The 27,736-nt window shown below is 33.8% G+C and overlaps 3 protein-coding genes across 6 annotated transcripts in view; 1 reads left to right on the top strand and 2 right to left on the bottom strand.

The window, feature by feature from the left end:
* Window positions 1-27,736, top strand: part of LOC125059161 (protein MTSS 2) — a 156,930-nt gene that overhangs the window by 81,267 nt on the left and 47,927 nt on the right. The window lies entirely within an intron of this gene.
* On the bottom strand, window positions 285-18,699 carry LOC125059164 (phenoloxidase-activating enzyme-like). Of its 2 annotated transcripts, XM_047663452.1 has the most exons (9): window positions 18,550-18,699; window positions 11,243-11,323; window positions 9,191-9,348; window positions 8,232-8,389; window positions 7,171-7,328; window positions 5,112-5,280; window positions 3,390-3,595; window positions 1,921-2,075; window positions 285-687 (listed from the first exon to the last, which is right to left on the bottom strand). In XM_047663452.1, the coding sequence occupies exons 1-9, from the start codon at window positions 18,608-18,610 to the stop codon at window positions 436-438; spliced, it is 1,398 nt and encodes a 465-aa protein (XP_047519408.1). In that variant the 5' UTR covers window positions 18,611-18,699; the 3' UTR covers window positions 285-435. The 2 variants fall into 2 exon arrangements, with proteins under 2 accessions (XP_047519408.1, XP_047519409.1); XM_047663453.1 differs by lacking the exon at window positions 11,243-11,323 and having other exon boundaries at window positions 18,550-18,686.
* Window positions 19,366-27,466, bottom strand: LOC125059162 (phenoloxidase-activating enzyme-like). Its single transcript, XM_047663451.1, has 8 exons — window positions 27,336-27,466; window positions 25,392-25,540; window positions 24,274-24,425; window positions 23,654-23,922; window positions 22,728-22,881; window positions 22,054-22,262; window positions 21,768-21,922; window positions 19,366-20,359 (listed from the first exon to the last, which is right to left on the bottom strand). Exons 1-8 carry the CDS (start codon window positions 27,391-27,393, stop codon window positions 20,102-20,104), a joined length of 1,404 nt encoding a protein of 467 aa, XP_047519407.1. The 5' UTR covers window positions 27,394-27,466; the 3' UTR covers window positions 19,366-20,101.

Raw genomic sequence — 27,736 nt, 5'->3', positions numbered from 1 at the left:
AAATCGAATCGTCCCTTTAGTTCCAAATTGGCCCACGGAACGCTTGTTTTTCATATTTATTGTTAGTCCATTGAAATATTACAATTTGAGGGTCAAACTGAACATTTAGAGAACGCAATTTTATTTATGGGACATGTAGGGGGGGTCAATACAAGCTTAAACCCAAGTCACCCAGACATAATTGTAGGCAAAGCGATTTGCCTAAAACGTGTTTTCACCACTTTTTCCAAAATGGCGGCTGAGGGACAAGGGCGACAACCCCCCCTACATATCTAATAAATAAATAAAATTGCGTCATCTAGCAAATGTTCAGCCTATGTAACATTTCAATGGATTATGTTACTATTCTATTCTCGTATTGTTGCTTTGATTTCTCACAATACTGTCATTTAGAAAACACCTTTTAAATTCACTATATTTATTATTGTTATTAAATTAAGGTTTCATCTGAGTGCGAATCCACGGAAGGTAATCGTAAACCTTCGTATAAACTCCAGGTATGTTTTCCATTCCGCAAGGTGTTGGTCCGAAGCTCACCACGCCCACCACCTCCCAAACCTTCCCGTTCTCGTTCATAAGAGGTCCCCCGGAGTCACCCTTGCAGGAATCCTTGCCCTTTTCACCACCAGCGCAGATTTGACCATCCCATAATGGCACTTGCCTTTGGGCGTAATATGGCTCGCATTGCTGTAATTTGTTATGTTAAGTTATACTTATTTGTGATATATTTTTCGAATATTTCGTCATAGTCGTAGAATAGTGACGGATCTGACAAATAGTCAACTTTACAGGGCAGCCATTTCAAAATAATATAATCATGTTAGTTTTTGTTATAACTATTTTATTTCTTATTCTATTATTATGAAAATTGGCATACAAGTAAGAAAAAGGGTTTGTTTTGAAACAAAATAAAAATAATAACATTAAATTACACAGTTTTCTAGAAAAATCACAAGTATTTATCAAATCCGTCACTTGGGCGACTGATTAATTTGAAATATAAAACACATGGAATTTTGTTTAAATGTATGGAATGAATATACATATTTTAGTCAATGTAGTATCCAAATATGATAAAGAGTGGATTTTGGACTTTTTTAAATACGACATTGTTCTACGTTCATGACACATTAACTGTCGAATTCACTGCCGAAGGTTGTTTAAGATACATATGTAACTAAAAAGTACTCATGTGTTTAAAGAAACAAAGAAAATAATGTTCGACATTAGGTTAAGAAGCATCTTAATGGAATTTGCTGTAAAGGTCATACAAACAGTTGTTAGTTGTAGGTAGCAGTGTTTAATCATTCAGGTTATAATACCATTTACTTAAGCTATTTAATACCTCCAACGACTAAATAGTCAGGGAATTATCTAGAAACATTAAAAAAAAGGAACAAAGAATATTTGCGTATAATTCATATAGAACATTGCTATGTACCGAACAATACAATGGTCTATATTTGACAACGTTAAAAACCATTTGAGATTTATTAGTTACTATTGATCCTATACAAATTGTTATTTTTAAATATTGGCTCTGACAAAACATTCATAATTTCAAAACACACCTCTACATATCGTTGTAAAAATAAATGCTACCAGGATTTTGCTCATTTGTCTTAAGGGCACGTTCAAGTATTACGTCACGCAGTTTTTGGAGATTATTGACCCCCCCCATGTAATGCGCCGTAACGTTTTTCTGTACCCAAGTATATAAAACGTTTCGTGACCATCTAGTGACTCTTTATACCTAAAGTTACCATTATGTGGTGTAAAGTCGAAAATAATATTAACAATAACGCGTAATTCAATCCACGCCCCACATCGTAACCTTTTACAACAGGACCCCCCCCCCAAATTCCTTACGTAATACTTCAACGCTAAGGTATTAATTCTAAGTTATAAGTAGTATCTTACTTGTTTGGTGGCTAAAGGCAGGTCAACGTGTAACTTAAGATTGCTGAAGCTCTCTGTGTCACTTATAGCTCCCCAGCCTGCTACCTCCAGTCTTATATTGGTCATTGTGTTGAGCGTTATGTCCATGTTAGGAAGACATATGGGTCTGATGAAATCTGTCGAAAGAAGAATTTGTAAGGAAGTGGTATGTGCTTCATTGATATGCAAAATGGCTTAGAGAATAGTGGAGTTTGAGTTAAGCTTTTTTTTATTTTATTTTTTTATTTCTTCAAATATCTATAAAAAACATAAATAAAATACTAAAAATGTGTTATAGGAATCGCGTTGTAGGAGTATTTTCGCATAAAGCGCTTATACGACCCCATATGACGCGTTATGTACAAATGATTCACGTTTAACTTTTCTCGTTAAAGGGGATTTAAAATATGCGTGCGTACAAATCATTATAAATGGCAAGTACAGAATTATAACGGGGGCAATCCCCGCGTTATATGGGGGAATACCTGTGTTATACGAAGGACTGAAATTGCGTAATATGAAAATGCGTTATAACAGTATAGGTCGGTTATCGAAAGCTGGCGGGTTCACAGTACTCACACTAATGCAATTTCACATACAGTATGTTTCAAAATATGATTTTTTTGCCAAGCTATAAATTTTAGTCCACTTCTGGTTTTAGTAAGGTTGGGTGGGTTGTAAATAAATAAAAATGTGTCAAATACATATAAATATTAGGTGCATACGAGGGTGGATCCAAAAGTTCTAAGCCAGACCAAGAACGTGAAAAAGTAGTTCGTGTAAATAATTTTTCATTTTTCGACATACACTCCATCTAGCCATGACTTTGTTGGTCGACAAAACGACCTTAACCGTTTTCGGAGTAGGTTATCCAGTTATTTATTGTTTGGACTGTTGCTTTGATTCAGGAGTATGGTGGTGAACCCAGCTTTTCACAAATCAAAAAAAAAATCAAATCAGCTTTCAGCAAATGAAATATAACATTCTTTCATTAAACTGTTTTTATTAAGATGCTTAAAATAATTAAAAACATTGTGCACCATTTCACGAGATTGCCCTGGTAATGTTTGAAAAAAGATCAACATGTATAGTAAAGATCAACATTCAACAGTAGCAAAAGCAAAACAATAACTGTCTCTTTTATACCCATAAGCTTGACCGAGCTTTGAGACGATTGTGATTGTATTTCAGTTTCACGCCTCGCGCTTATTCACAGACACTACACAAGCACAAAGTGTAAATGTGTTGAAGCCGCCAGCTTTAAATAACATACCTATACCGTGTTATTAAGGGAGTTTACTGTATTTAGAAAAGATTCTGTATTTTGGAATCTTTTCATCCGTGCTAACAAGATGCAAGAATGAGACCAGCGACAAAATTTATTTGTACCAAAGTATTTCATCATATTTAAGCGAACATTATGCTTGTGATTAGAACTAAATTTACTTTACCAGTATAAGGTGCCATCTGTGCCAATCGCAACAATGCGATGTCGTTCCTTCTCAGTTTAGCGGAAGGGTTGTAATCCTTATGGGGAATGGTCCTCTCAATGGGTATGGTGACCACAGGGTCCGTACAGTCTGTACCTCCACCCTCGACTTGCACGCAGTCCCTACCACTGAAGCTCACGTCGTATTCACCCAAACGCACGTTTATTCTGAAATATTATTAAGCTTATATGTGTTTGAATACTACAGTGAATTGAAAAGCTTAAAACTACTGTATTGGACGCATTCGACATAGTCTGGGTCCGTTTTTGGACACAAAGAGAGAAGGAGCCATTTCCAACTCTGTATAAGTTTTCATCCTTAATTTCTAGAATTTTTTTGTCGCATCCTAAATGGAGTTGTAGCGTACCTAATGTTGTATATAAACATATGTAAAGAGCGAATAAATAGATGTATTAATTTCGTAATTCTATATCTTACAAAAATTACATACAATAACAAACAATTACACTAAAAATATACCCAAAGATGTAATACATGATATTTTTGGTAAGCGAAAATCAATAAAAATGATTCAATACACTAAGTAATACCTAATTTGGCTGTGTTGTGTGATGGTGTAAAAGTGTACGTGAAGGTGTATATGTGGGGTGTGCTGATGATACAGGGGATTTTGCGCTGTGGATATTCTTAATGCTCATAAGCATATTCCGCGATAGCTTAAACAAGTCAAGGCTTAAATATTGGACGTTGTATGTCAGGGATCCGCGATACAAAACTGAGTTTTTTTTGCATAGTTGGTGCCGATGTGAGTAACATTAAACAAAACACGATTACGAGTCTTGTAGGCAGGTACGTGGAATGGCAATTTTTCTAGAAGTGAGCTGCAATTAATTTTATTCGAGATGTCATGTAGTAGCAATAAATCGTATTGTGGAACTAGGTGACCAAACCGAGCAACCGTATTCGAGAACATATACATATGTGTAGTAGTACATTTCCATACAGTTGACATAATTAAAATGTTAACATTATTAATGCATAGCATAACAAAACGTGTCACGCTTTTTTTTCTGATTTGTTAATCACTCTGAAACATGTGCACTAGTCACCTTTAAAAACCGGAATGATTTTGACCATATTTGTGTTTTCCTGAGTTACTAAATATTGCAGCAAATACTGGAGTCACTCCACAACTAATATGAATAAATATTACTTTTCAATAACTACACGGCATTTTTCAAATAAACATCTGTATGATAGTAAAGCGAAACTAAAACTGAAGGTAACTGAAGCTCAAAATTACTTACGTACCCAAGTACGTAAGTACGTAATTCCAAAATTACGAGTGGAATTTGTGGGTAGAATAAGAATGAGTAAACAAACAATGTTATCTCAGTTACAGAGGTTTATGCATATAAAATTTACTCGCTGTCTCAGTTATAGAGGTAACTATAATGATAAATCGAAAGAACAAATCCCAGATATAGAGGCTTACCTCGTCCCACTAACAGAGGTAATTCAGTGCCTAAGTGTTGGGACCTCAGCATGAGTTCCAATTATGGAGGTTTCTCACTTATCCAGGTCCCACTTAACCAAGTTTCACTGTATTTACAAAAGTTTCCCTTCCCTAGTGTTAAATTCACTATTTTTGTTATGATTATTGATATGATATTTGTTGATGTCGCGTAGATACGAAGTCTACCATATTCATTTCCAACTTACGGCGTTCCGCTATTTAATACTGGTCCAACAACGCAGTGTGCTGCGGTCAGCACGTACTGACCGCTGATGAGGGCCCCACCACAAAGCAGCTTAATTCTATCGTCCCGAACACCTCTATACTCGATGAGCGTCAGCCATGGGTACTGGTCGATGGCTGTTACGTTTCCACCTGGACATGGGGAGCATAATGTGTTATTTGGTTGTCAAACGGAATTTTAAGAGATTCTAACTTAATAAATTACTAGGGACTCGGTCAAGCGTTGCTGTGGCTAAGATTTTTGTTATATTACATAGTAGAAAACTATACAAAAGGCAGGAGAACACCAATCCACCATGCTTTTTTGGTGGTTATGCCATTAAATTGTAGCTTATGTGAAACGTTGGTTATTTTGATAAGGATCAATACCTAGGTACGAATAAAGAGCCTTTTCTAGCGGTGGTATTTTAACAAAAACAATAATAATAAAAGGACGCTTATTGTGACGTAGTCATAAAAGATAGAGACATGTTGTCGCTACAATTTTTATAGATAGTGATGTGTCCTAAAAAATTGTAATACATCATTTTGTTCTATCATTAATAGTTTTCGCAGTGCACACGATTGAAGGAAGTTTTTGTTTATTTTTTTACACCTTGGGTTAGATGATTCAAGTTTTAGTAAGCATCCATCCCTAATTGAGCATATTTAAACATAGCCTATGTCACTCGGGAATAGTGTAGCTTGCCAACGGTGAAAGAATTTTTGAAGTTGGTCCAGTAGTTTCTGAGCCTATTTATTTCAAACAAACAAAAAATCAAACCTTTCCTCTTTATAATATTAGTATAGATAAATTAGTGCGCTATTATTAATACGATATATCTTATATGATGTTTAAATTACATCAGATGTTTAGCAAACATTGGTCAATCATTTACTGATAATGTTATCTCGGGTTCTCCCTGGTACATTTTTAGATAGTTAACGGTATTCTTATTAAGTTTTTCCTTAAGGACCGATCTGGTCGCCAAACTCTAAAAAAGTACATTTTTTTTTCCATTTTTCGTCATCGTTTCTTGAAGTAGGGAGAATGGAAAAAATATATGGTGGAGTTGAGTGTTTATGTATCCATTTTGAAAAACCGATACACGATTTATAACTTCGCTTAATAGAAAAACATCCATAGCAAATTTTTGACACTTTGTATTCATTTTATGAGGAAAATATAGAACATTATTTTGAAATTTACTCGATATATTTTATCGCAAGCCAAGTAATCCATTTCAGGAAAAAAAATCATAAAATCACATTAATTTAATGTTATGCATAACTAATTGTTATTACGGGCCGGCGAGCCTCAGTGCTCCAGCTCTCCTATGCACTGACACAGCAATTCGTGCTGGAACAGGGCCTTAAAAAGTGGGCGAAATGAAAGTACAATTTGGAATTCTCCTAGTTCAAATAATATTGATCTACTGGATGCTAGATACTAGATAATATCTTTTAAACTACCCACTGGGAGCGTGGTACCAATAAACTGCAAGCGTTCAACATTAGAAACGGGATGACTTTATGTTTCCTGGAGATCTTCTTCATAAGGGGATTAGACTAAGTGGCTTTTGTCCCTAAACATGCAGGTTTCTTTAAATGTTTTCTCTCTCTACGGATAAGTGTTAATTGCGAGCATGGACAAAATCTTTTGGTAAGGCTACCAGAGTTTATCCAGAGCTTGATATTTTCGCTAGTGGGCTGATCAATTTAAAAAAAAGCAAGTGCCTATCTGATACGTAATCCGCTATTTTACTTGTAATTTTTTGCTTAATGTCTAGAAAAAATGAAAAATTGGAAGTGTAATTTTTTATTGTAACTATTATGTTTACAATAATTGTCAAGTATTTTGATGCAAGATAGCTTGTAACATATACTGTAGATATAGCATTATATGATGTAGTGAACTTTAATAAATAGAGTAATACTGCTCATACATATTTAGTATGTGCACAGTGAATTTATGTCCTAACTATTACTTGGTTAGTTTTCTGAGTGTCAACTACTAAGTCAAAAATTTTGATTGTATTATACCAAATATCCTATTCCCTCCTCCGCTATCCAGTCCACAGCATTCGGTTCGAGGGTCAGGTGGTGCGGCAGTGAGGGTGCACATGGCTTGTTTACCAGGAGCAGGAGGCACTGCTTCATCAGGACCGCAGCACACGCTGTACCGGTCTGGGCTTTCGCATCTGAAAAATTGATCACAATAGCTGTGTCTATTGTATAATAATAGACAGGTTTAGACACGACCTTGAAACCTGTCTGCATTGGAGTAACCCAGCAAAGGTTAAAGGTTACAAAATTTACTTTAAATACAAAGCAATGGCAGGGATCAGAGGTCAATAAATATCGCGATTCAATATACCTGTCTTAATATGTATTGAATCAACTGGTCGTACTACACTATCAATAGATATTTACTTCAGTATTGTCAGTAGTCAAAAGATCATTCTACCAGTAGACGTGTTTCGTAGTAATGGATGATAAATGTATAGCAATAATATTGGCATTAAATGTGAGTAAATCGAAGAAAAAGCCCCGTTGGGTGGGTGTCAATGCGCGATAAATATACACGTTTGAATTTATTTAATGACATCAAGATTTCGGACGCTGGAGATTACAAGAATTACTTTCGTATGATTGATATTCTTTTCGAAAGATTATTAAATATGATGCGACATAACAACCAAGCCAGATACTTGAAAATTCCATAACTGCGAGAGAAAAATTATCAGTCACTTTACGATATTTTGCTACAGGGAGATCGTTTAAAGACTTTATTGAAACATCTCATGCTTTAATTTTGATATTGACAACACACACGCTTACACAGCCAATAAATATTTACAGATATTGATGGGTCACAAAAAATCCAGATTTATGTCAATATGCTCAATATTTATTGCTGCCGCGATTACACATTAATAAATATTGACCGTGTGACCCCTGCCAATGATAACATTTGCAGGTATATATTTTGTATTCATAAATCGAATATATTTTGAGAAGAGGCTGGTCGTTATGACTAATATAAAAGGGTCGCAAATGCCAAATGATAATAAATCATTCCCAATACCAGTGTACTGCCTTACCTCGATAATTGTACGTAACTCAAGTTGTCCTTCGACACTGGAGGTTTTAGAAGACCCATTAATAGTGGACAGGAGTACAATCCAAGACATGTTCCCTCTTTGCCCTCGTAGGTGAAACATCGTCGGTCTAACGGCGGTGTAAGTTGGGGGCAACAAACCTGAAAATATCAAATATTTACCAATTTTGTATCTGTATAATTGTTATTCATCGTTTGTTAGGAGGTGATATTTAATTTAAAACTGATTCCCTACTTTATATTCATTTATTTATTTCGTATTTCTCAGGGTAACATAAATTATATACAACAAATAATTATACTAAACATATAACCATAGACGATAATGATAACAGGTTCAAAAATTTACGAAACTAAAAAATCTATAAAAAATATTAAACACATACCTACACATAAACCGGCCTTGCTGTGTGATGGTGTGAAAGGTTATGTATGTAAGGTGTATGTGTTTCTATAATTGGCGAGGTTCGAAGCCATATTCATTTTGTTAATCTGAAGTTATGCTCCATTAAAAGTTAGTTTATTGTTATTAATAAATTAAATAAATCAGTGGCGCTACAACCTTCTTAGGTCTGGGCCTCAGATTTCTGTATATGTTTCATGATCATTTGTTAATCTAATAGGCAAGTAGGTGATCAACCAAAGATCGTCGACTGTTTGGGTCTAAGGCAAGCCGGTTTCCTCTCGATGTTTTCCTTCACCGTTCGAGCGAATCTAAATTGCGCACACAGAAAGAAAGTCCATTGGTGCACTGCCGGGGATCGAAGGATGGTTAAGGATGATAGTCGCACGCTGAAGCCTTAAGGCCAACACTGCTCTTATTGTTATAAGTCAATAGAATTTCTAGTCCAAGACATATACACACATACATCAGTCTGTTTTCCACCAAACTTGACCAAACACATCGTCTTTTGTTTTACATGGCTAACAATCTGAACTTACCATTGGCACCTTGTCTGCAAATCCACAGTGAGATCTCCTCAAGAGTTCAACTTCTTCTTTTGAACGTTGCGGATTGTCGAGTATTGCCAACAGATCTTTGCATTCGTTTATATTTATGCACTGGCCGGTGACACCATTTGGTGTCAGACATGGTGATTCTGAAATACATAGAAAAAACTACATTTATGTTATGAAAATATGTTTACGTTATCTTTGTAAGGTAGCTGACAAGTTGCTGCTGCAAATAGCGAAGTGAAAACTTCTTTGCATCGTTTGTGATTTGAAAGTCGACGAAACGAAAAAGAGACAAACACATATATTCAAAGAATTTAACCTTGGAGAAAATAAGACAGAAAGCATTATTGTTTCAAACTTTAATTATTTTAGATTTTTTTCTGTTAAAATTAAAGATTGATTAATCTAATTTTGATAGATATTAAACTTAAAAAATAAAATATAAAAAAAACGATTTAAATAAAAGTCTAATACTTCATTTAGATAGTAAATAAAAGTCTAATTTACATATTATAAAAACTTTTTTATTCATTGTAGTTTTTATCAAAATTATAATTGATATAAATTTAAAAATAAACATTAAATTCATCTCATTATCTTGAAACCAAAATTTTTTAAAGTTCCACTTCTACCACGTGTGAATTACGTATACATGTTTTTTTTATTATTATAATATTATCCATTATTTAAATACTATTTACATAAAGGTGAGTATGGTATATATAATATCCTTAAATTGTTCGTTATTCATTTTAAAAGTATACCTGTTTAGGTCATAAAAATCCACAGAACATAATTAAAAATATAAGTTATAAGCACAGATTAGTACCTTATTTTATCATGCCTTAAAAAGTTATTATACAACAGCGTGTTAGTCTGAATACAGTTAATTATAATAATGGATCAGTTGAAACAATTTAATGCAATTTGTTTAAATTGCATAAATATTTGATATCATTTTCCTTATAATGCATAGATTAGATACAATAATGTTTATGTGAATCAATTTAATTGTTTCACTTTTTATGCGTTTAGAATTATATTTTGTCAATATTTGATACGTAGATAATTTACAAAATGTTGTCTTTTAGATAGATACGTTTGACTACATCGAGATTTAGTTTAAACTAAAGTAACTTAATACTTATTCCATATGGTTTTGTTTCTCTGGCCAACTTTATATCAATCAAATTTTTTGAAAGCACATGAAAAATCCATGGAACTGCAGGTGCATAGTATATGTGCAATAGTGCATACATACCAGTGATAATAATAGCCTTTATTTCAAAAACTTAATATGAACATTGAAGTTTCATTTATATGGATCCTAAAACAAATTACTTTTAACAGTAGGTAAAATACAATGTAAACTTTTACATGACATAGGCCTCCTCCATCCGGTTCCACTCGTGTCTGAGGTGGGACAGGCGCGGCCAGGTGACTTTTCGACACTACATTTACGAATTTCTTATAATTGTATCGCAATTATTTCGAAAAGTTTTTGCTAAAATTTACTAACGTTATTAACGTTTTACTACTTCTGTTTACGGCCAAGAATTTAAGAACAGTTTTTAGGGTGTAAGATTTCTACCTCTAATAGTTGAATAAGTGGAGCCTCGTACCTACGCCACTGTTTTAGATGAGTTTGTTAACACTTTAATGGAGGGCATCTTCATATCTCATACCTTATCAGTCTGAAAAGTTCCTGCGGAGTTTAAGTGCTGTGCCTCTAATAACCTTTAATGTACAGCGTGCATGTACAAATTTTATAGAATAGCTTCTGTGCGACCTTTCTTCTTGTGCTGATCAATATCTGTAGTAGTGCTATTAATAAAATTACATATAATCTTTTGATTTCAACTTGTTTCTAAACTGACCACATTCCTTAACCGATTAGCTTCAAAGTTTATATCATTTTCCTCAATTCATATAAGTATTTTTATTCGTTTCGCTTGTTACACAACACCCTCGCATGCATATTATATACCCTTGTGTATCCTCAACCATATTGTGTTCTTGAACCTGAATTTTTGTTACCTTTTAACATCAGGCTATCGTGTCTCATCGTTATCAGCATGTATTTCTTGACCAGCGTTTTCCATTGTTGATGATTGCAGGCTGTGGTCAATGCAATTTATTATTTCTTGAATAACTAATGTTTCTTTTGGCTCACTCTAGCCTAATGAAGCGAATAATCAGTATTAACATATTTACATATTTATTTATTTTGAGGTCAAGTCCACTAATAAAGTTACGTTCAGTATATTCTCAAGCTTTAAGTTGGTGGACTGCAAGTTCAATATGAAATATTACGTTTCCTTTTTTGATTGTGTTATTTGTGTCATTATTATCGTGTTGTAAAACTGTACAGTAAATTCCCGGTTCGTTATTTCTATTAATATCTATATAGGGATATGGATAACAAAGATCTTTGTCCCCAAATGATTGCCGAAATGTCTTTATTCGATTGATTGTTCTGATATATTTTTGGGGCTACCCCAAATGTTACATTTTAAATTTTGATAACCTTGATTTTATTATGAAAACAATATGTGCATCAAATATGTTATACATTTAGGTAATGCCCAGAGATAACGCGTTTTTTTATAATAAATTAATGAATCTGCTATATTTAAACTTTGTAACTAAATGGCATATATCATCTAAGCAATGAAAACAATTCTCTATTTCTAAAGTGTAGGCGATTGTAAAATTAGCTATATTTAAGACATTTACGACCAATTTAAAAAAATGTAACTAGACTGTCATTAGGTATATTCTTAATCACTATCTATTTAATTAATAAACACATTAGCGCTATCTATATTAACAGTACCAACTGAGCACGTGGTAAAACCCAGTTCAAGTGTAAGGTTGAGCCTATTGTAAAACCGTGGGAGAATAGTATAATCGTATAAAAACTTGGACAATTGTGGTAATTTGATGTATAACTGGTTTTGTAACACGTTTCATGAATAATTGATTCCAATTGTCAATTGTATTAACTTTAACCCAGACGAAGTTAAGTTCAGGCCTTGACTTGGTTCCCGATCTAAATCAAGATGTCAAATGATTCGGATTTAATTAATTAGTGCAGTAGAGATTCTGCCTCCGGAATTAAAAAAAGGGGGAGGGGGGGTTATTGTTATAATGCGTTGTTTTTGTTAGAAACTTAATTGGTTTCAGATTAATGAAATTTAGAAACAAATCGATGGTAATTTGTTCTAGCGTGTCAAGGTGAACAATTATTTTTGGATGTATCTCGAAGGTTGTCGGGTGTTATTTAATTTTTTTACAAAACAATATTATGATATAAATAAAATAAAATATCCAGTTCGACTCTCCTCTCTCAGGTTCAAATCTGGCTGTGTACCAATAAACTTTTCTTGCATTTAGTACTCACTCGTGCGCTGTATGAAAAGATTGTGAAGCATGCTTTTGACCCGAAAACTCCAAGGCTTGTGTCAGGAGGCTGAACACCTACTTGCCTATTTAAACTGATCACCTACTCCTAGAAGGCTCGTAGCGCCTCGTTTTTGTATACAATCAGCATAAAAATGTACTATTTGACGTTATTGAATATTTTAGTTATGTTATAAATATAACTACTGTTAGCTGACGAATAAAAAAATAATTAATATGTTTATATTACAATGAATCATAGTTTTTTTACAGACCATTATGAGCAAACGTTTATTGCATCACCTACATCATCATCATCATCATTAATAAGACTGTTATAAAGTTACAGACAAATTAAAGATTTCGCAGTATTGAATCGAGTTTCGTCACGTTTTTTGCATTCTCACACAAACACTTAGCGTGCAATTAAATTTAATTAGTGTAATAGAAGCATTGTGGGCATTTTAGTCTTTGAAAATAAGTATATGGGCCATTCTCTACTAACAGGAAAATCATGGTCCAAGCATTTTTTTTTACTTTACCTATATAAATGCATAGTTTTATTTATTAAAACTTATAATATATAACCTGTTAGTTAAGTAGCCAAGCTTAATCAATAATTTAGAATCATAATCATTTCATAAATTTGGTCTAAAAGCCACTAAAAACAGTCCTCTGTCATGTCCTAATTCCGGATCGAGTATGATTCGGTTCGGTTATTATTAGTAGTATTTAAAAATGTAAAATCTTATAACTCTATGAACATAAAGAATATTGAATGCATGTTAACAAAAAACAATTATAATTTTAGATAATTTTTAAGTACTAAAAACTAGTGTTTGAATTTTGTCCAAACATTTTTTGAACAGTCCTCCGTCACAATTTCAATATCGCGCCACAAAAATATTAAATACTATTGTGGCTACATTTCGAGTGAAACGGAAAGTTAACAGTGTGAAGTTTACTCGGTCGCCTTGCTAAACAAGTCGCCGCCATTTTACGGAGTAACAACTCCTCTTCTGTGTGGCAGCCACGTCTCTGTAGGGTTGAGAGAACATTCCTCTGGTAAGTATTTTTTACGGTGTTTTATGTGTTATAATTATATTATTTAACAAGAAAAGTACTCATTGTGATAATTTGTAGCTGTATCTTTTTTATGAAGTAATATGTAAAACTGAAACGTAATATGCCATTTTTACGTAAAAATAACAGTCCTCTGTGCAACAGTCCTCTGGCAATTTATAACACAGAGGACTGTTCAATGTGACAGAGGACTGTTTTATTTGACGTCCGTGTATTTTATTAATATTCTTTATAGTCTGCACTAACCTACTGCTTGCCGATAGCCTCTTTCTTTCTAACATTGGCTTGTCACGCTAATTCAGGTCTTTTGCTTTCTATTATTATGGGTTTTGGAAGTTTTTAAACCCTTAGGGTTTTTTTAAAATATTGAAAGTATGCTTTATTGTTTTAGTATAGCCGCAATGCCACCAAAGAAGAAACCTAAAACCAAAGAAGAAATAAAAGAGCAGAAACGAATTGCAGAAAGATTAAGATATTCGATATCAAAAAATGGATATCTGAGAAACAAACTTACAACGACCCCAAGACCAAGAATGCTCGAACACTTAACAAATACCTAAAGAAAACGTAAACGGTTCGCCCTCGAGAACTAATAGAAGAGCTGCACGAGGATTTGGAAGCCTATTATCAACACGAGAGAAACATTACCCATCAATACAATGCTATCAACAAATACAAACAAAACCTTACCGACGAAGACGCTATCATACATATGGATTTTTCAGAAAATTATTGTTCTAAATACGGTCAAGAAATACAAGCATTTCATTTTAGAGGGTCGAGACTTCAGCTAGGTATTCATACTGTGGTAGTGTATACCAAAAACTTTATCAAGTCTTATTGTACCGTTTCCAAAAATCTCACACATTCACCAGCTGCTATATGGGCACATTTGCGGCCAATCTTTAAAACTCTCCCACCTAACATGAAGAGTATCCACTTCGTCAGCGATGGACCCGTAACTCAATACAGAAACAAAACGATGTTTTACATCCTAGCATCAAGGCTTCAACAAAAGATTTTAAATTTGAAGAAGTTTACCTGGAACTATTCAGAGAGTAGCCATGGCAAAGGGGCCCCTAATGGCATTGGAGCGACCTGCAAGAGAACCGCTGATGCCGTCGTCGCTACAGGAAGTGATATTGACAGCTTGGAATGAAGCAACAGAATTACACCATCGGTGATTACGTCTTGGTTAAATTTCTAGTAAGAAACACTGAATAATTTTATGCTGCAGTAATTAATAAGATAGACACGGAAGAAGGCGATAAACACAGATATTGCCCTAAAAGGGAAACGAATATTTTATTATTTTAATATACCTGTACCTGTTTTTAAGAAATAAGTCTGCATTGATAAGTAACCAAGGCTGATTCTTAGTAATACCTAAGCTTAACTTTGATTATAATTATTTTAATTCTTTACTTAGAGAGCTAAGCTCGTAATTTGTTCCTGATAAGTATGTCTTTAAGTTCTGTATGTGATACAGTATTCAATAAAGAAGAGAATTTATTTGATTACATCTGTTAATTAATATTGTGTTTTTCTTCATATAAACTTTGACATAAACTGTTATCTGGGTGAAAAAAAAAACAGTCCTCTGGGTGGCAAAACAGTCCTCTGCCGCATTTTTTTACAAAATTGCTTATAATTCGAAAAATAAGGGAAAATTACAATTGTTTCTTGTTTATATGTATTTATATTATAACTATCTATCGACTAAACATATTATATTTTTATTTTCTAGAAGAATAGGGTTGGGACAACTTTCAATAGACAAGTTTCCAGTTAGTAGAGAAAGGCCCATATATTTTTTAAACATGGCGTTTGTGTTTTGGATGAACTGATAAGCTAAACAATAATGTTACACAAAAGAATAAAGACACAAGGAAGGTTTTTTGATACCTTCTTGCATCTTTGTAGCTTGTTACATCGACAAAAGTTGATACAATACAAGTTTTTTTGTTGTTATAAATTATATAAAGAAAGATGACATTAATTCAACAATTTTTTTTTTATGTAATAGGAGGCAAACGGGCAGGAGGCTCACCTGATGTTAAGTGATACCGCCGCCCATGGACACTCACAATGCCAGAAGGGTCGCAAGTGCGTTGCCGGCCTTTCAAGAATTGGTACGCTCTTTTCTTGAAGGACCCTAAGTCGTATTGGTTCGAAAATACTTCAGTGGGCAGCTGGTTCCACATAGTGGTGGTGCGCGGCAAAAACTGCCTTAGAAAACGCTCAGTTAGGGAACGACGGACGTCGAGGTGATACGGATGGTATACAAATGTTTGACGTCCAATATAACCTGGAGTCTCATTTCTAGTATAAACAATGAGGTAATACGATACTAAAGAGGTCTTAATAAGATGGTTTTAAACTACATATAACTTTAGATAGTACCGGTGACCCCAAAGCTGGCACCTTCCTGGCTCAAAGAATAAGTATCGCAATACAGAGAGGGAATACTGCCAGCGTTAAAGGTACACTGCCACAGGGAACCAAACTTTTTAAATTTGTTTGGATTTTCTTTTAAATAATTTTACTATTACTTTTTAGGTTAAGAAAATTGTAAATAGAATAAAATTAAATAGCTATAAATACAATATACTTTTACTAAATCATAATAAATTACTTTTAATTTTAAGTCATGTTTGTTGAGGTTTGATGGACAGTTGCGCAATGGCAATAAAAGTATTTTGGGCGGTTTAGTGTCTAATCATAAGAATTATTTGATAAAAAATTGGGATTGACATCACCCTATTTTTGGGTTTACATTATTTAAAATGTACTTAAAAAAGATTTACCAAAAGGTTTATTGTTAATTTTATAAAAATTACTTAATTGTATAGTATTTTTAGTTAAAATTTGGCCATTAATTAGCTGTAAATAAATAAATTATAAGATACAATAAATGAGAATATATGCATTATTATAAAGGTGAATTTTCTCTCTTTGATTCTTTCTCTGTCTATCGCTAACCATGGCTAATGATAAGCACAAGATCAGTGAATTTATTTCAATATTAATGTAATTTATTATCTTATTTATGATCCACATCGCAGTAAAATTTATATAAGGATTAATTCACACTGCTGGGTTTTTTGACAAAATTATTTTATGTCTTTATCCTATTTAAGGATGCCTCGAACAAAATACCTTGTTTACTGATAAGTTACCGTTAAGAGTCGATGTTCCATTAATTAAACAGTTATTCACTTTCATACGTATTAACTAAAAGCTGTTTCATATACAGCTCAGATGGAACACTTTTAATATACAAAGGAACTAATTTGGTTACCAGCATCGTATATATATATATAGACTAATATTATAGAGGAAAGATTTATTTGTTTACATTGAATAGGCTTCGAAACTACTGGATTTGAAAAATTCTTTCACAACTAGAACCTTACGTTTTCTCTGATGAACATAGGCTATAGATATTACAATAGTGGAGTGAAAAAGACTATTAGAAACTCCTAAATTGCGTACGCGGCGTAAACTATTGACAATAGAGCAAAGTTATGTACTACAGTTATATAGAAGAAATCAATATCTACAAAGTCAACAAATAAAGACTTATCTTTACCAAAGCTTTAGGCTATAGAACATCGTGTTACGACCGAATTAATACGGGTGGAGCCGCAGATCACAGCTAGTTATAAGTAAAAATATATCATCATAAAAATTAAAAGTCTTAAAACTAGGCAAAAGGAATCTTTAAGCCGAGGCTATTTAAAATAAGAACTCATATTTAACAAGTATTTTACATTTAATTTAATTCGATATTTAAAATCACATCTAGGTGTCTACGTTATAGTAATTATGTTTTTAATCTGTATTCTCGTTTTCCTACTAAGCCTTTTGTCATATTTGTAGAACCATCCTAGGTTCTAACACTGCTAGTTCCTGTGATGTGTGGGAAGTTAGCTAATACATTTCCCCCTTATATCGACTCTTTCCTCCTCACTTACAGTTTCACATAGCTATCTTTTCCAAAATTTTACTATACCTTATCATTTATATCTCTCGCCTTTAAGATCACATATTTGTAGTTTTTATGAATTCTGTTGGTAATAATTATTAGGCTTTAATAAAATCCCAGTGGCTTTTATCTCTGCCTTTTAATACATTTAAGAAATGTATTAAAGAAAAATATAAGGCTTACTATAAAGTTAACGATTATCTAGTTGATAAAAGGGCCTGGGACTAGTGCTAGACAGGCTACTTCTAATTAATTTGCTATATTTGTTTTAAAATAAGTGTTGTTTGACATAGTCATTTAGTATGATGATTTGCTATTTTAATCGATACTCTTTATCGACAGTTTTTTACGCCGGCTGAGTAGGGATGTCTACTGATTCAAATTTAATAACGGGGAATAAGTGATACCTGTATCTTGTATTCCATATTAAACATATTTTTTATTTTTATTTTAGGTATAAAGCTTGTGTTTGCCTGTAGTGGTAGAATTTGTTTTTTTTGTTATTTTGTGTTCCTTTTGTTAATGAATTAAAAAGAAACGATTAGCGGCGAGTTGTGGTCTAATATTCTTTGTTTATTATTTAAGAATATGGCCTTAGTTTGATAGCTTTACTTTAAACTGTTTGCTTAATAATATACAGTCAACACATCAAATATATAAATACACATCAAAAATATACCAAATTAATTATTATTACAACGTAGAACTCATATCACTCTGTCTGTTTTTGAGGACTACGGCCGAAGTTATCGGAGCCAACACAGATTACACCCACAAATTTTGCGCGATGAACAAGATAAGTGCCACGCAATATAATTAAACACATTTTCCTTAATAAATACATCCGATTATAACAGGATTTGAAACTCACGCCCTTGAACGAAGCACATATAGGTTGCAACTAACGCGGAGACTATGTGTAGAGTCGTCATGTTATGCGCGAACGCACGCCCGTCTTGGCGAGGCGCTCGATTGTTACTGGCTACTACCCAGTGCCCAGTGGCCACTGACCACTGACAATTGTTTGATGTTTTTGGTATTAAGCAGATTTCTAGAAATAACGCCTGCACAGAATTATACTGGATGGGTAGGATGTGTAAGGATTGATGTCTAAATGATTACCAATGACATTAGCGCCTGTATGTGCACACGATGCTCTGGAGCATATGTAGCTATATTTATTAACAAAACTGATACATTGATTTAAAAAAAAAAAATTTAATCTGACAAGCACTTATCGGCATCTAGAGAATTAAGAAATACATCAATTCCTAAATTATAAAAACTAAAAGGAAATTGGTTTCAAAGTGTGAGGGGTGCAATTTTGGATATCCAGACCTAGCTGGTTTATCAGAATGCTTAATCTGGATATCAGTGGTAATAAGAAAATGGTAATAAAATATAAAAATAACATTAACCCTGGTCAGTAATTACTTAATATTTAACTGTTTTGTATTTTGTTGTAAATAAATAATGCCGTGGCCAAAATCTTTAGAATGTTTTTTGTCTTAATGTTATTGTTTGATGAGACTCGATGTTCAGGTTTTTGAAGGTGATTGATTTTTAACTAATTGAATGAAGTTTAAATGAAATATACAATTTTTTGCTAACCGTAATTTGACGTATGATTTAATCAGTAGGTATTTAATGTGTGGAATAAGCGTAGCTTCTATAATTAAAATTGTAATTCTATGGGATACTTAATTTTAAGAATTTTTCTAGTTAATAACATTTTTTTTAAATAATTATATGGTTACAACTTCTTCTAATTAAGATAAATGCAATTATACAAAAACAATTATTTGCAATTGGGTGTACATTTTTAAATACACGTTATGTATACGTATGTTAAATAATTAAAATTAATATTATTACTATACACTAGACACATAATAAAATGAGTAGTTTGAACCATTTCTTCTGGATATAAATTTAACAACAGTAATGTCAAACATAGCAAATGTATGGCAAAGTCGGTAGATTAAAATTAATATTTACAATATTCAAATATGACCCCTATTGCAAGTTTATCTAATAATTATCATTACTAAAGTCCTCTAGTATTACGTTCATTGTTTTAAACTGTTAGTGCTGTGGAGATTTTGACTACATAGATCTACTTGTATTAGACGCTATTAGAAATATTGTTTCATTATTGATTGCGTCTTGCGTTCTTGTCTATAGTCATGATTTATATTATTTAAAACAAGCAATTAATTCTTCCCTCATAAAAAATCATAACTCACAATTCTCACTAATATCGTACAATGTTTCAAATTTCCAACTTTAATTTACGAATTTAAAAAAAGTAGTATAACCTTTCAATCCGTTGGGATATAACTAAATTTTAACTATCTATTATAATGCAAGTATCTATAATAAACAATTTAAAATAGACTGAGTTTTTTTTACTAATAATACAATCACGGCTTAGCCACACTTCTAATCCAATCGACATACGAAATGACCTTAGTGTAAATACTGGGTCGTCCCTTAAAACCGCACTGCTTTACGCCGAAGCTCGTGATACCGGTTATCTGAAATGGCTTTTCTTCCTCCATGTACATGAGGGGACCACCTGAGTCGCCGCTACAGGAATCTTTATTATCCTCGCCGCCTGCGCATATTTGCTTATCCCATATTATTGGTTTTCCCTTCAAGGAATATAGTTTCCGGCAGCTCTGTAATAATTTAGAATTTTGATCTGGCATTTTTTATAACTGTGCTATGAGCACATTCTGTGACTTCGTATATTTAGTGTGTTTATGTATTGATGTATATATAAATATAGTTAGCCCCAATATATATATATATATATAATATATATATATTTACATATGTATATGTACATGTTTAATGTCCCTCGCCGATTTTGATCGTGTTTGATAAGAGGTCACACTGATCTAATTCTTGAGGTTATTTTTATTTTATAAGCTTTTAAGTTGAACATACTCCTAGATAGCATAGAGCTACTGTATTTTGAGATTTAAATATTATTCATAATGGTTAGAATGTTTGGAAAATACATGTTTAAATAGTTATTTTTAAATCGAAGTTATATTAAAAAGAGGAGACTATAGTTGATATGTTATATGTGTACTATGTCTAAAGTACATAGAGCTTGATAAAGGTTAATTGTTAGTGTAAATATATTTATAGCTGATTAGAATCTTGACGTGCTATTGTGTCCTATCAATATTTTCATATGTATTGAAAGCCTTAGTCAAAATTTCAGCGCATACTTTTTTAGTAATGGCATTTATTTTCGTAACTAATTATTGATAAACGTTTCCCCGATTGATGGATGATGGAGCATTTGTAAATATAGCAATAAACTAGAACCCTGAGATAGTCAAATTTATTTTTAATATCTGCCAGCCGCTTATAGACAATCAGCTCAATTAATTAGAATAATTGAGGATAATAAATAAATGATATAATGGTATTGTAATTATTACGTCAATTTAAAATCTCCTACAGTCATTAGTGGACATGTTCATGAACATAAAGAAACTGTTACAAGACTAGTCTTCGAGCAATTTGCGTATAATTCATTATATCAAGAAACCAGTTCAGCATTTCCGGTCATGACCCTTACATCAGAGAATTCCGCGTGGAATCCCGTACGGGAAATCCTATTTTAATGCCAAGGAAACGTGAAAGTTTTTGAGGTGAAAGAAAAGGTACTTGATAGTAGTGTAGAAACCAAGGTATGATTTTATCAAAAGCAGTGTTGGCCTAGTGGCTTCATCTTGCGATTCTCATCCTTGAGGTTCGATGCCTGGCTGTGCACAAAAGGACTTTATGTGCGCATTTAACATTAGCTCGAACGGCGAAGGCACACATCGCGAGGAAACCGGCTTGCTTTAAGCCCTAAAAGTCGACGCGTGTCAGGAACAGGAGGCTGATCACCTACTTGCCTATTAGATTGACAAATGATCATGAAACAGATACAGAAATCTGAGTCCGAGACCTTAAAAGGTTGTAGTGCCACTGATTTATTCATGATTTTATCAATGCATCAATTATTCCTAAAAAGGCTATCTACAACGCACTTCTTTATATATATCACTATTGCAATAAACAAACCTGTTGGTCAAAGAACGGCAAGGCCACGTGTAATTTAACGTCACTTGATGATTTTGTTTCACTCATGGCTCCCCATCCGGCCACGATCAGTTTCATATTCGCTGGTGGTGATTGAAACACGTCGGAGAGCGGAAGACAAATCGGTCTAATGAAGTCTGCAATGATAAGGTCATTAATAAAAGTTTTGCGCAACCAGCATTGCTGTCAGGGGAATTCCCCGCTAAAAGATTGTAATAGTCTTATCTCAGTCTCACAGCATCTGATAAATTCTCATGATAATTCTCACCTGAATATGGAGCTAACTCCTGGAGGCGGATTAATGCAATGTCGTTTGGTTCAACTAATGTTTTTGGAGCCCTATATTCTGGATGAATTATCGTTTCATTGATGGTAATTGATAGTGGCTCAGCAATACAATCAGTGCCACCACCCTCGACTTCAACACAGTCGATGCCAGGATTCGTTATGTTATAGTCCCCAAGGCGGACGCTTTGTCTGAAACCACAAAGTCAATTAAGACCAGGAAATGATAATGTTGTTTTTCGACCTCGAACTATTCTGGATTCAGTTTCCTGAAAATCACTTAATTAAGATCACATTCTGTCTAATGAAGACTTAATAAGGGGATTATAACGAGTTTTATTTGTCTTTCAGCTTGTTCTTATACGTTGTTTGTCTAAGATTTAGAACAAATATAAAAAATTTGATACATTTTATACAGTTCTTCACAATTTGACGTATATACAAGAGCTGAGAGCTAATGTTTCTTGCCCCAAACAATAATTATTATTGTTATTGTCCGTCAGTAAGAGCAAGGTTTTAGAGTCAAAATCCTGCTTTATGCAAGGGTTTAGAGTCAAAATGCAACAAGCATTTGTTACATAAGCATTGTAATTAGTAAAAATTGGTGGGGTTTATCTAACAATTCTGTTAATAACCCACAAAGTGTTGATTACTTACGCGTTTCTGCTCTTCATTTCGTGCGTGACGAGACAATGCGCAGCAGTTAGGACCCAACGTCTGCTAATAAGTGTTCCACCACATATCCAACGTGTGTTGGAGTACTCTAGGAGCGCTAACCACGGATATTGATCTATTGCAGTAGCGTTTCCGCCTAAAATTTATTACTAACATTATACTATGTCCTACATGGACCGTGAAGAACATATAATCATTATAGTAGTTTAAAAAAAGGTGGATGAAAGTGTTAGCAGGAAGCGAATGGAGAAAGTAAGCCATATAGATATTTGCCTCCGTAAAAAGCTGGAGGAGGCCTTGAAGGGGTTCCGATCAACGGTACTGAAGGAAGCTAGGATACTAGGATAACAAGAAAAAAATTTATTGTCTATAAAGTCGGTTTACGGACGAAAGATTAACGTCACAACGTCATAACAAAACATTGATGAAATGTTTGCATACTTTTATCATTAAAATTGAATCATTTTGTATGGATACAAAGAAGGAGTAAATCCTGGGACGCATAGGCCAATCGAGTGCCAGAGAGATAGATGCGGCGCAAGCGTACAATAAGCGTAACGGGACAATGAGTCATGCTTTTTCGTGCGTGCAGCCGTCGTTCATATACATTAGACGTTGTCACATCAAAAAGGTATATAACAAATCTTAGCTGTATGTACTACTTTTGTAATGATTTAAAATTAAACAGGCTTTTCTTATTATTAGTATTTAAAAGAAGTATAATAGCTGGTTATGGGTCTTTCATTGTTATACCAATTGGTAGACCAATTAATTAACCAGCAACACTTTGTTTATTTTGTACATTTAATTGTTCTTTAAAGCTTAACGTAAGTACAGTAAAAATCTCTAGCTGCGGAAGAAAAGGATTTATATGTCCAATATAAATATATATGTACTTAATGCTTTACCGATAATTCTGTTTCCGCCATTACTGTCGATTCCACAACAACCACTGTCGGGGTTAGGAATGTCTACTGTGTCGCAGTTTGGTCTGTCTATGGAATTCGTGTTTGGCAGATTGTTGGTTGATACTGGGTTAGCCGTGACTTTCTCAATGGGATTCGAAGTGATGATATTAATCCTGTCATCAGCTGTTATGTTCGCTTTCGTATTCTCAAGTGTGGGTTTACGTACTGGCTCTTCACAACACACGTTCAATTCGGCCGGACCACGACATCTATAGACAAATGTTTATGGATAATTTGTGAAGAGTGAAAATGGTCAAAATGATTATTGTAACAGTGTTGAGAAGTGTTGCCCTAGTGGCTTCAGCTTGCGACTCCGGCTGTGCACCAATGGACTTTCTGTCTATGTGCGCATTATTCGCTCAAACGGCGAAGAAAAACATCGCGAGGAAACCGCCTTGCCTTAGACACAAAAAGTCGACGGCGTGTGTCAGGCACAGATGGGTGACCACTTAATTACCTATTAGATTGACAAATGATCATGAACCAGATACAGATATCTGAGGCCCAGGCCTAAATTTTGATTATTGTATACATTACATTACTCTTAAAAATAAACTTACTTCGACCGTAAAACATACTCCAGATTTGCAGTACTGACGGGTGGTTTCAGACGTATCGCAATGCTGGGACACGCTTTAGTGCTGACGCATATACCGGCCTTTCCCATGACTGTGTGACATCTGGTCTTGGGCGTGGTGGGAGGACAGCATACCTGGATAATATATAATTAATTCACTTGAGTCGCTACTATACTTTATGTGCGTCGGCAGGTGGCATTTCATTTTCCTTTCTTTTTTTGCTTGAACATATTTATAAACAAAGCGTACAAAAACACCAAAAAACTTCTTTAAATTCCTTATAAACTAAATATTTAAAGAAAACAATCAACACAAAACGAAACAATCTTTTATTTGAAGGCAAATAGCCGTGTGATTTTAGGTTTTCATCCGAGGTTGACCAAAAATTACATAATATTTTGGAATTTTCGGGTGTTGTTTTTGAGATTTGAGGGTATACAACCGTTCTCCATATAAAATATTTGCGAAGTATTAGTTTCCTTATCGCATTGTATGCGTGAAATGTTCGACACTGCATCTCAGGGCAGTCAAAAAAGTTTTCCTTGAGAAGCGAATATCGAACTTGTGAACTTTATGTATTGGTATTCCATGGCGTCTAAATAATCTTGAATCATTATATTTATTATATTGGGTGCCGATGTAACGTACAAGCTGTTTGTTGTATGTGTGTGTGGATTGAGACAAATACTTCTCAACCGTAATAATTAAGAGCTAAGTATCACTTGCAATTGACAAATAAAGAGAGAATTGGTTCTTTTAGAATAAATATGGCCTACAGCCTAGCGGTTCCTGTGTTGGGCTAAATGTTTTTTTTTAAATTTATCACGGGGCAAACGGGCCTTCTACCTGCCTTCTATCTGTTAAGTGATACCGCCGCCCATGGACACTCTTAATTCCAGAGGGCTCGAGAGTGTGTTGCCGGCATTTTAAGTGTTAGTACGCTCTTTCTTGAATTACCCTAAGTCGAATTAGTTTGGAAATACTTCAGTGGGCAGCTGGTTCCACATGGCGTAGCAAAAACTGTCTTAAAAACTCTCAGTTGTGGAACGACGGACGTGGAGGTGATACAAATAATCTACATGTAAATGGTCATAGCTTACTCTAGGTACGTCACCATCATAACCACAGTGCCATGATTTGAGAGCCTCCCGTTGTACTGGAGGTAGTCGTATGAGTGGCTTCAACTTTTCGCAGTCGTTGATAGAGATGCAGTGACTTGCCAGGCCTGTTGGCGTGACACAATCAGCATCTGTAGGAAAAAATCTTTTTAAATATTGGTAACATTTATCCGTAAGATTGGCGTTGTGGGAAAGTTTGCACGCAAAAGTTCAAATAATCTAATGATCAATGTTCGTTCCCATACTCCTCTGAAACGGCTCGGCCGATTCTTATGAAATTGTTTATGCATATTCAGTAAGTCTGAGAATCACCTACTATCTATCTTTCAAACCCTCAAGTTATAAGGGGTGTCCATACCAAAAAAATATTTTTAGTTTTAAAGATTTTATTTATGATACAAAAACACATACAACCCCTATTTTCATCCTCTACGATCAATCCTTTAACTCTGAGGTTTATGTAGAGAAAAATTAACATTAATTCTGGAAAACCGATCAGTCTCTGGGGTAGCATAGCAAAATGTTCCATGTTGGTATAGTACTAAATAGGCTAAGTAAAATCACATTAAGAAGAAACGAAGTTCGCGGGGGCAGCTAGTAGTATATATAATATACTAGCTGGCCTGGCGAACATCGTACCGCCTAACAGTCGATGCTTTATTTTTTTTTAAATACTTATTCTGCTATTCGGGACACCTGTCTGGCTAGTAAGATAAAAAAAAGAAAGTTGATAAGACAACAAATACATTATGTCAAAAAATTAAAATTTACCTTCCCGGAACCCCTCCACTAACACTTGAACTTTATAATATGGTATTAAAGTTCAAATTGACTTAAGTATTATTATTATTATACGAATATTTTGTATGGGCATATAAAAAAGTTGTTTTTAGACTTTTTCATTCATTTTTTTTAATTTTTCTCTCCGTAAGAACCATCCTCGTACTTCAAGGAATATTATTTAAAAAAAAATCAGATAAATCGGTCAAGCCGTTTTCATGTTATGTCGTGACAACGGAAAACGGGTTTCATTTTTATATATATAAGTATATATATTATATTTTGCTATTTATGTGTCGGGTGTTATTAATGTTCTATATGCTTCTATTGATTAAAGCTTTTTTAAGCTATGAACTGAGCTAGTTCTCGTCAAAAAAACAATGTAAATTGAATACAATGGGATTTAATATAGATTTTTGTTATGTACACTTTACTTACACTGTTAATTTTTAGTATTAATTTTTTTCTACTATTATTATTACTACATTATTTTTCTTTTTTGCGTCTGAGGCGCAAACTAACTTTTGTGGTCTCTGGCAGAATGACCACCGCTGTGTAACACGTCTGCTCCACAGCATAATGCTGAGCAAGGGTCAGTTACAACCACAACTCACACACATTACACACTTTACCATAATTTTGTTACTTTTCTTTTTTAATTATTATTATTATTAGTTTGTATGTGTGTTTCGTTAGTAATAAATATTATGTCTATTTCTATGATAGCGTTTCTTTACAAGTAATCACTTGTTGATTATACAAAACGTCCGTAACTCGCGTGCGAATTTCCTTATATACAAATATTATAAATATAGTATGTATCAAATATCAATTAACACTTCATAAATAGAAAGTTTATTAGACAACAGAGTTTATAATTATGTATAAAAGTGAAAGTATAATTTGCAGGATAAAAAGTTGTTTTTCATTTTTTTCGAGCTTTTGTTAGATCGAAATTTTTCGCATTTTTTTTTAATTTCATTGAACTGTGTAGTTGTGTTAGCCACTTCTTTATTAATTCAGTATTAGCGTGATATAATCTTCCTTGAATTGACCAACTACAAAATAATATTTTAATTCTAACAGAATTTGTATTTTGTAGTATGTATGTAGTTAATATCAAACCAATAAACAAAGATTACTCACCATACTCCTGCCCGTTCACGTGTAATATAAACAATAATATACACAGCAACTTATACATGTTTGCTACACGCTCGTTTGAAAGCCACTAAACTTTGTAGTTTGTATTCAAGGATGTGTGGCTTTTAGTCTAAGAGCCGTCGATTTCTGTCGGTTATGAGGTCAGCGGGCTTGTGTCACATCGCTTACTACATCTTAAAACAAGTCGTGTATTTGTTTTTTTTTATAGAACAGGGGGAACAGACTCACCTGATGTTAAACTATTCATGAACACTAATACTATAGGGGTCGCGCATTGCTAAAATGGAAAACGCTGTCTTTTTTAAAGAAAAAAATCGGTTGTCTGTAAAGTCGGTTTACTGACGATAGTTGAACGTGACTACGTCATTAGAAAATACTGATGA

Source organism: Pieris napi, chromosome 19, assembly GCF_905475465.1.
Source record: "Pieris napi chromosome 19, ilPieNapi1.2, whole genome shotgun sequence".
NCBI classification, from domain to species: domain Eukaryota; kingdom Metazoa; phylum Arthropoda; class Insecta; order Lepidoptera; family Pieridae; genus Pieris; species Pieris napi.
Note: the sequence above shows the minus strand (reverse complement) of the source record. Positions and strands in the feature narration are given on the sequence as shown.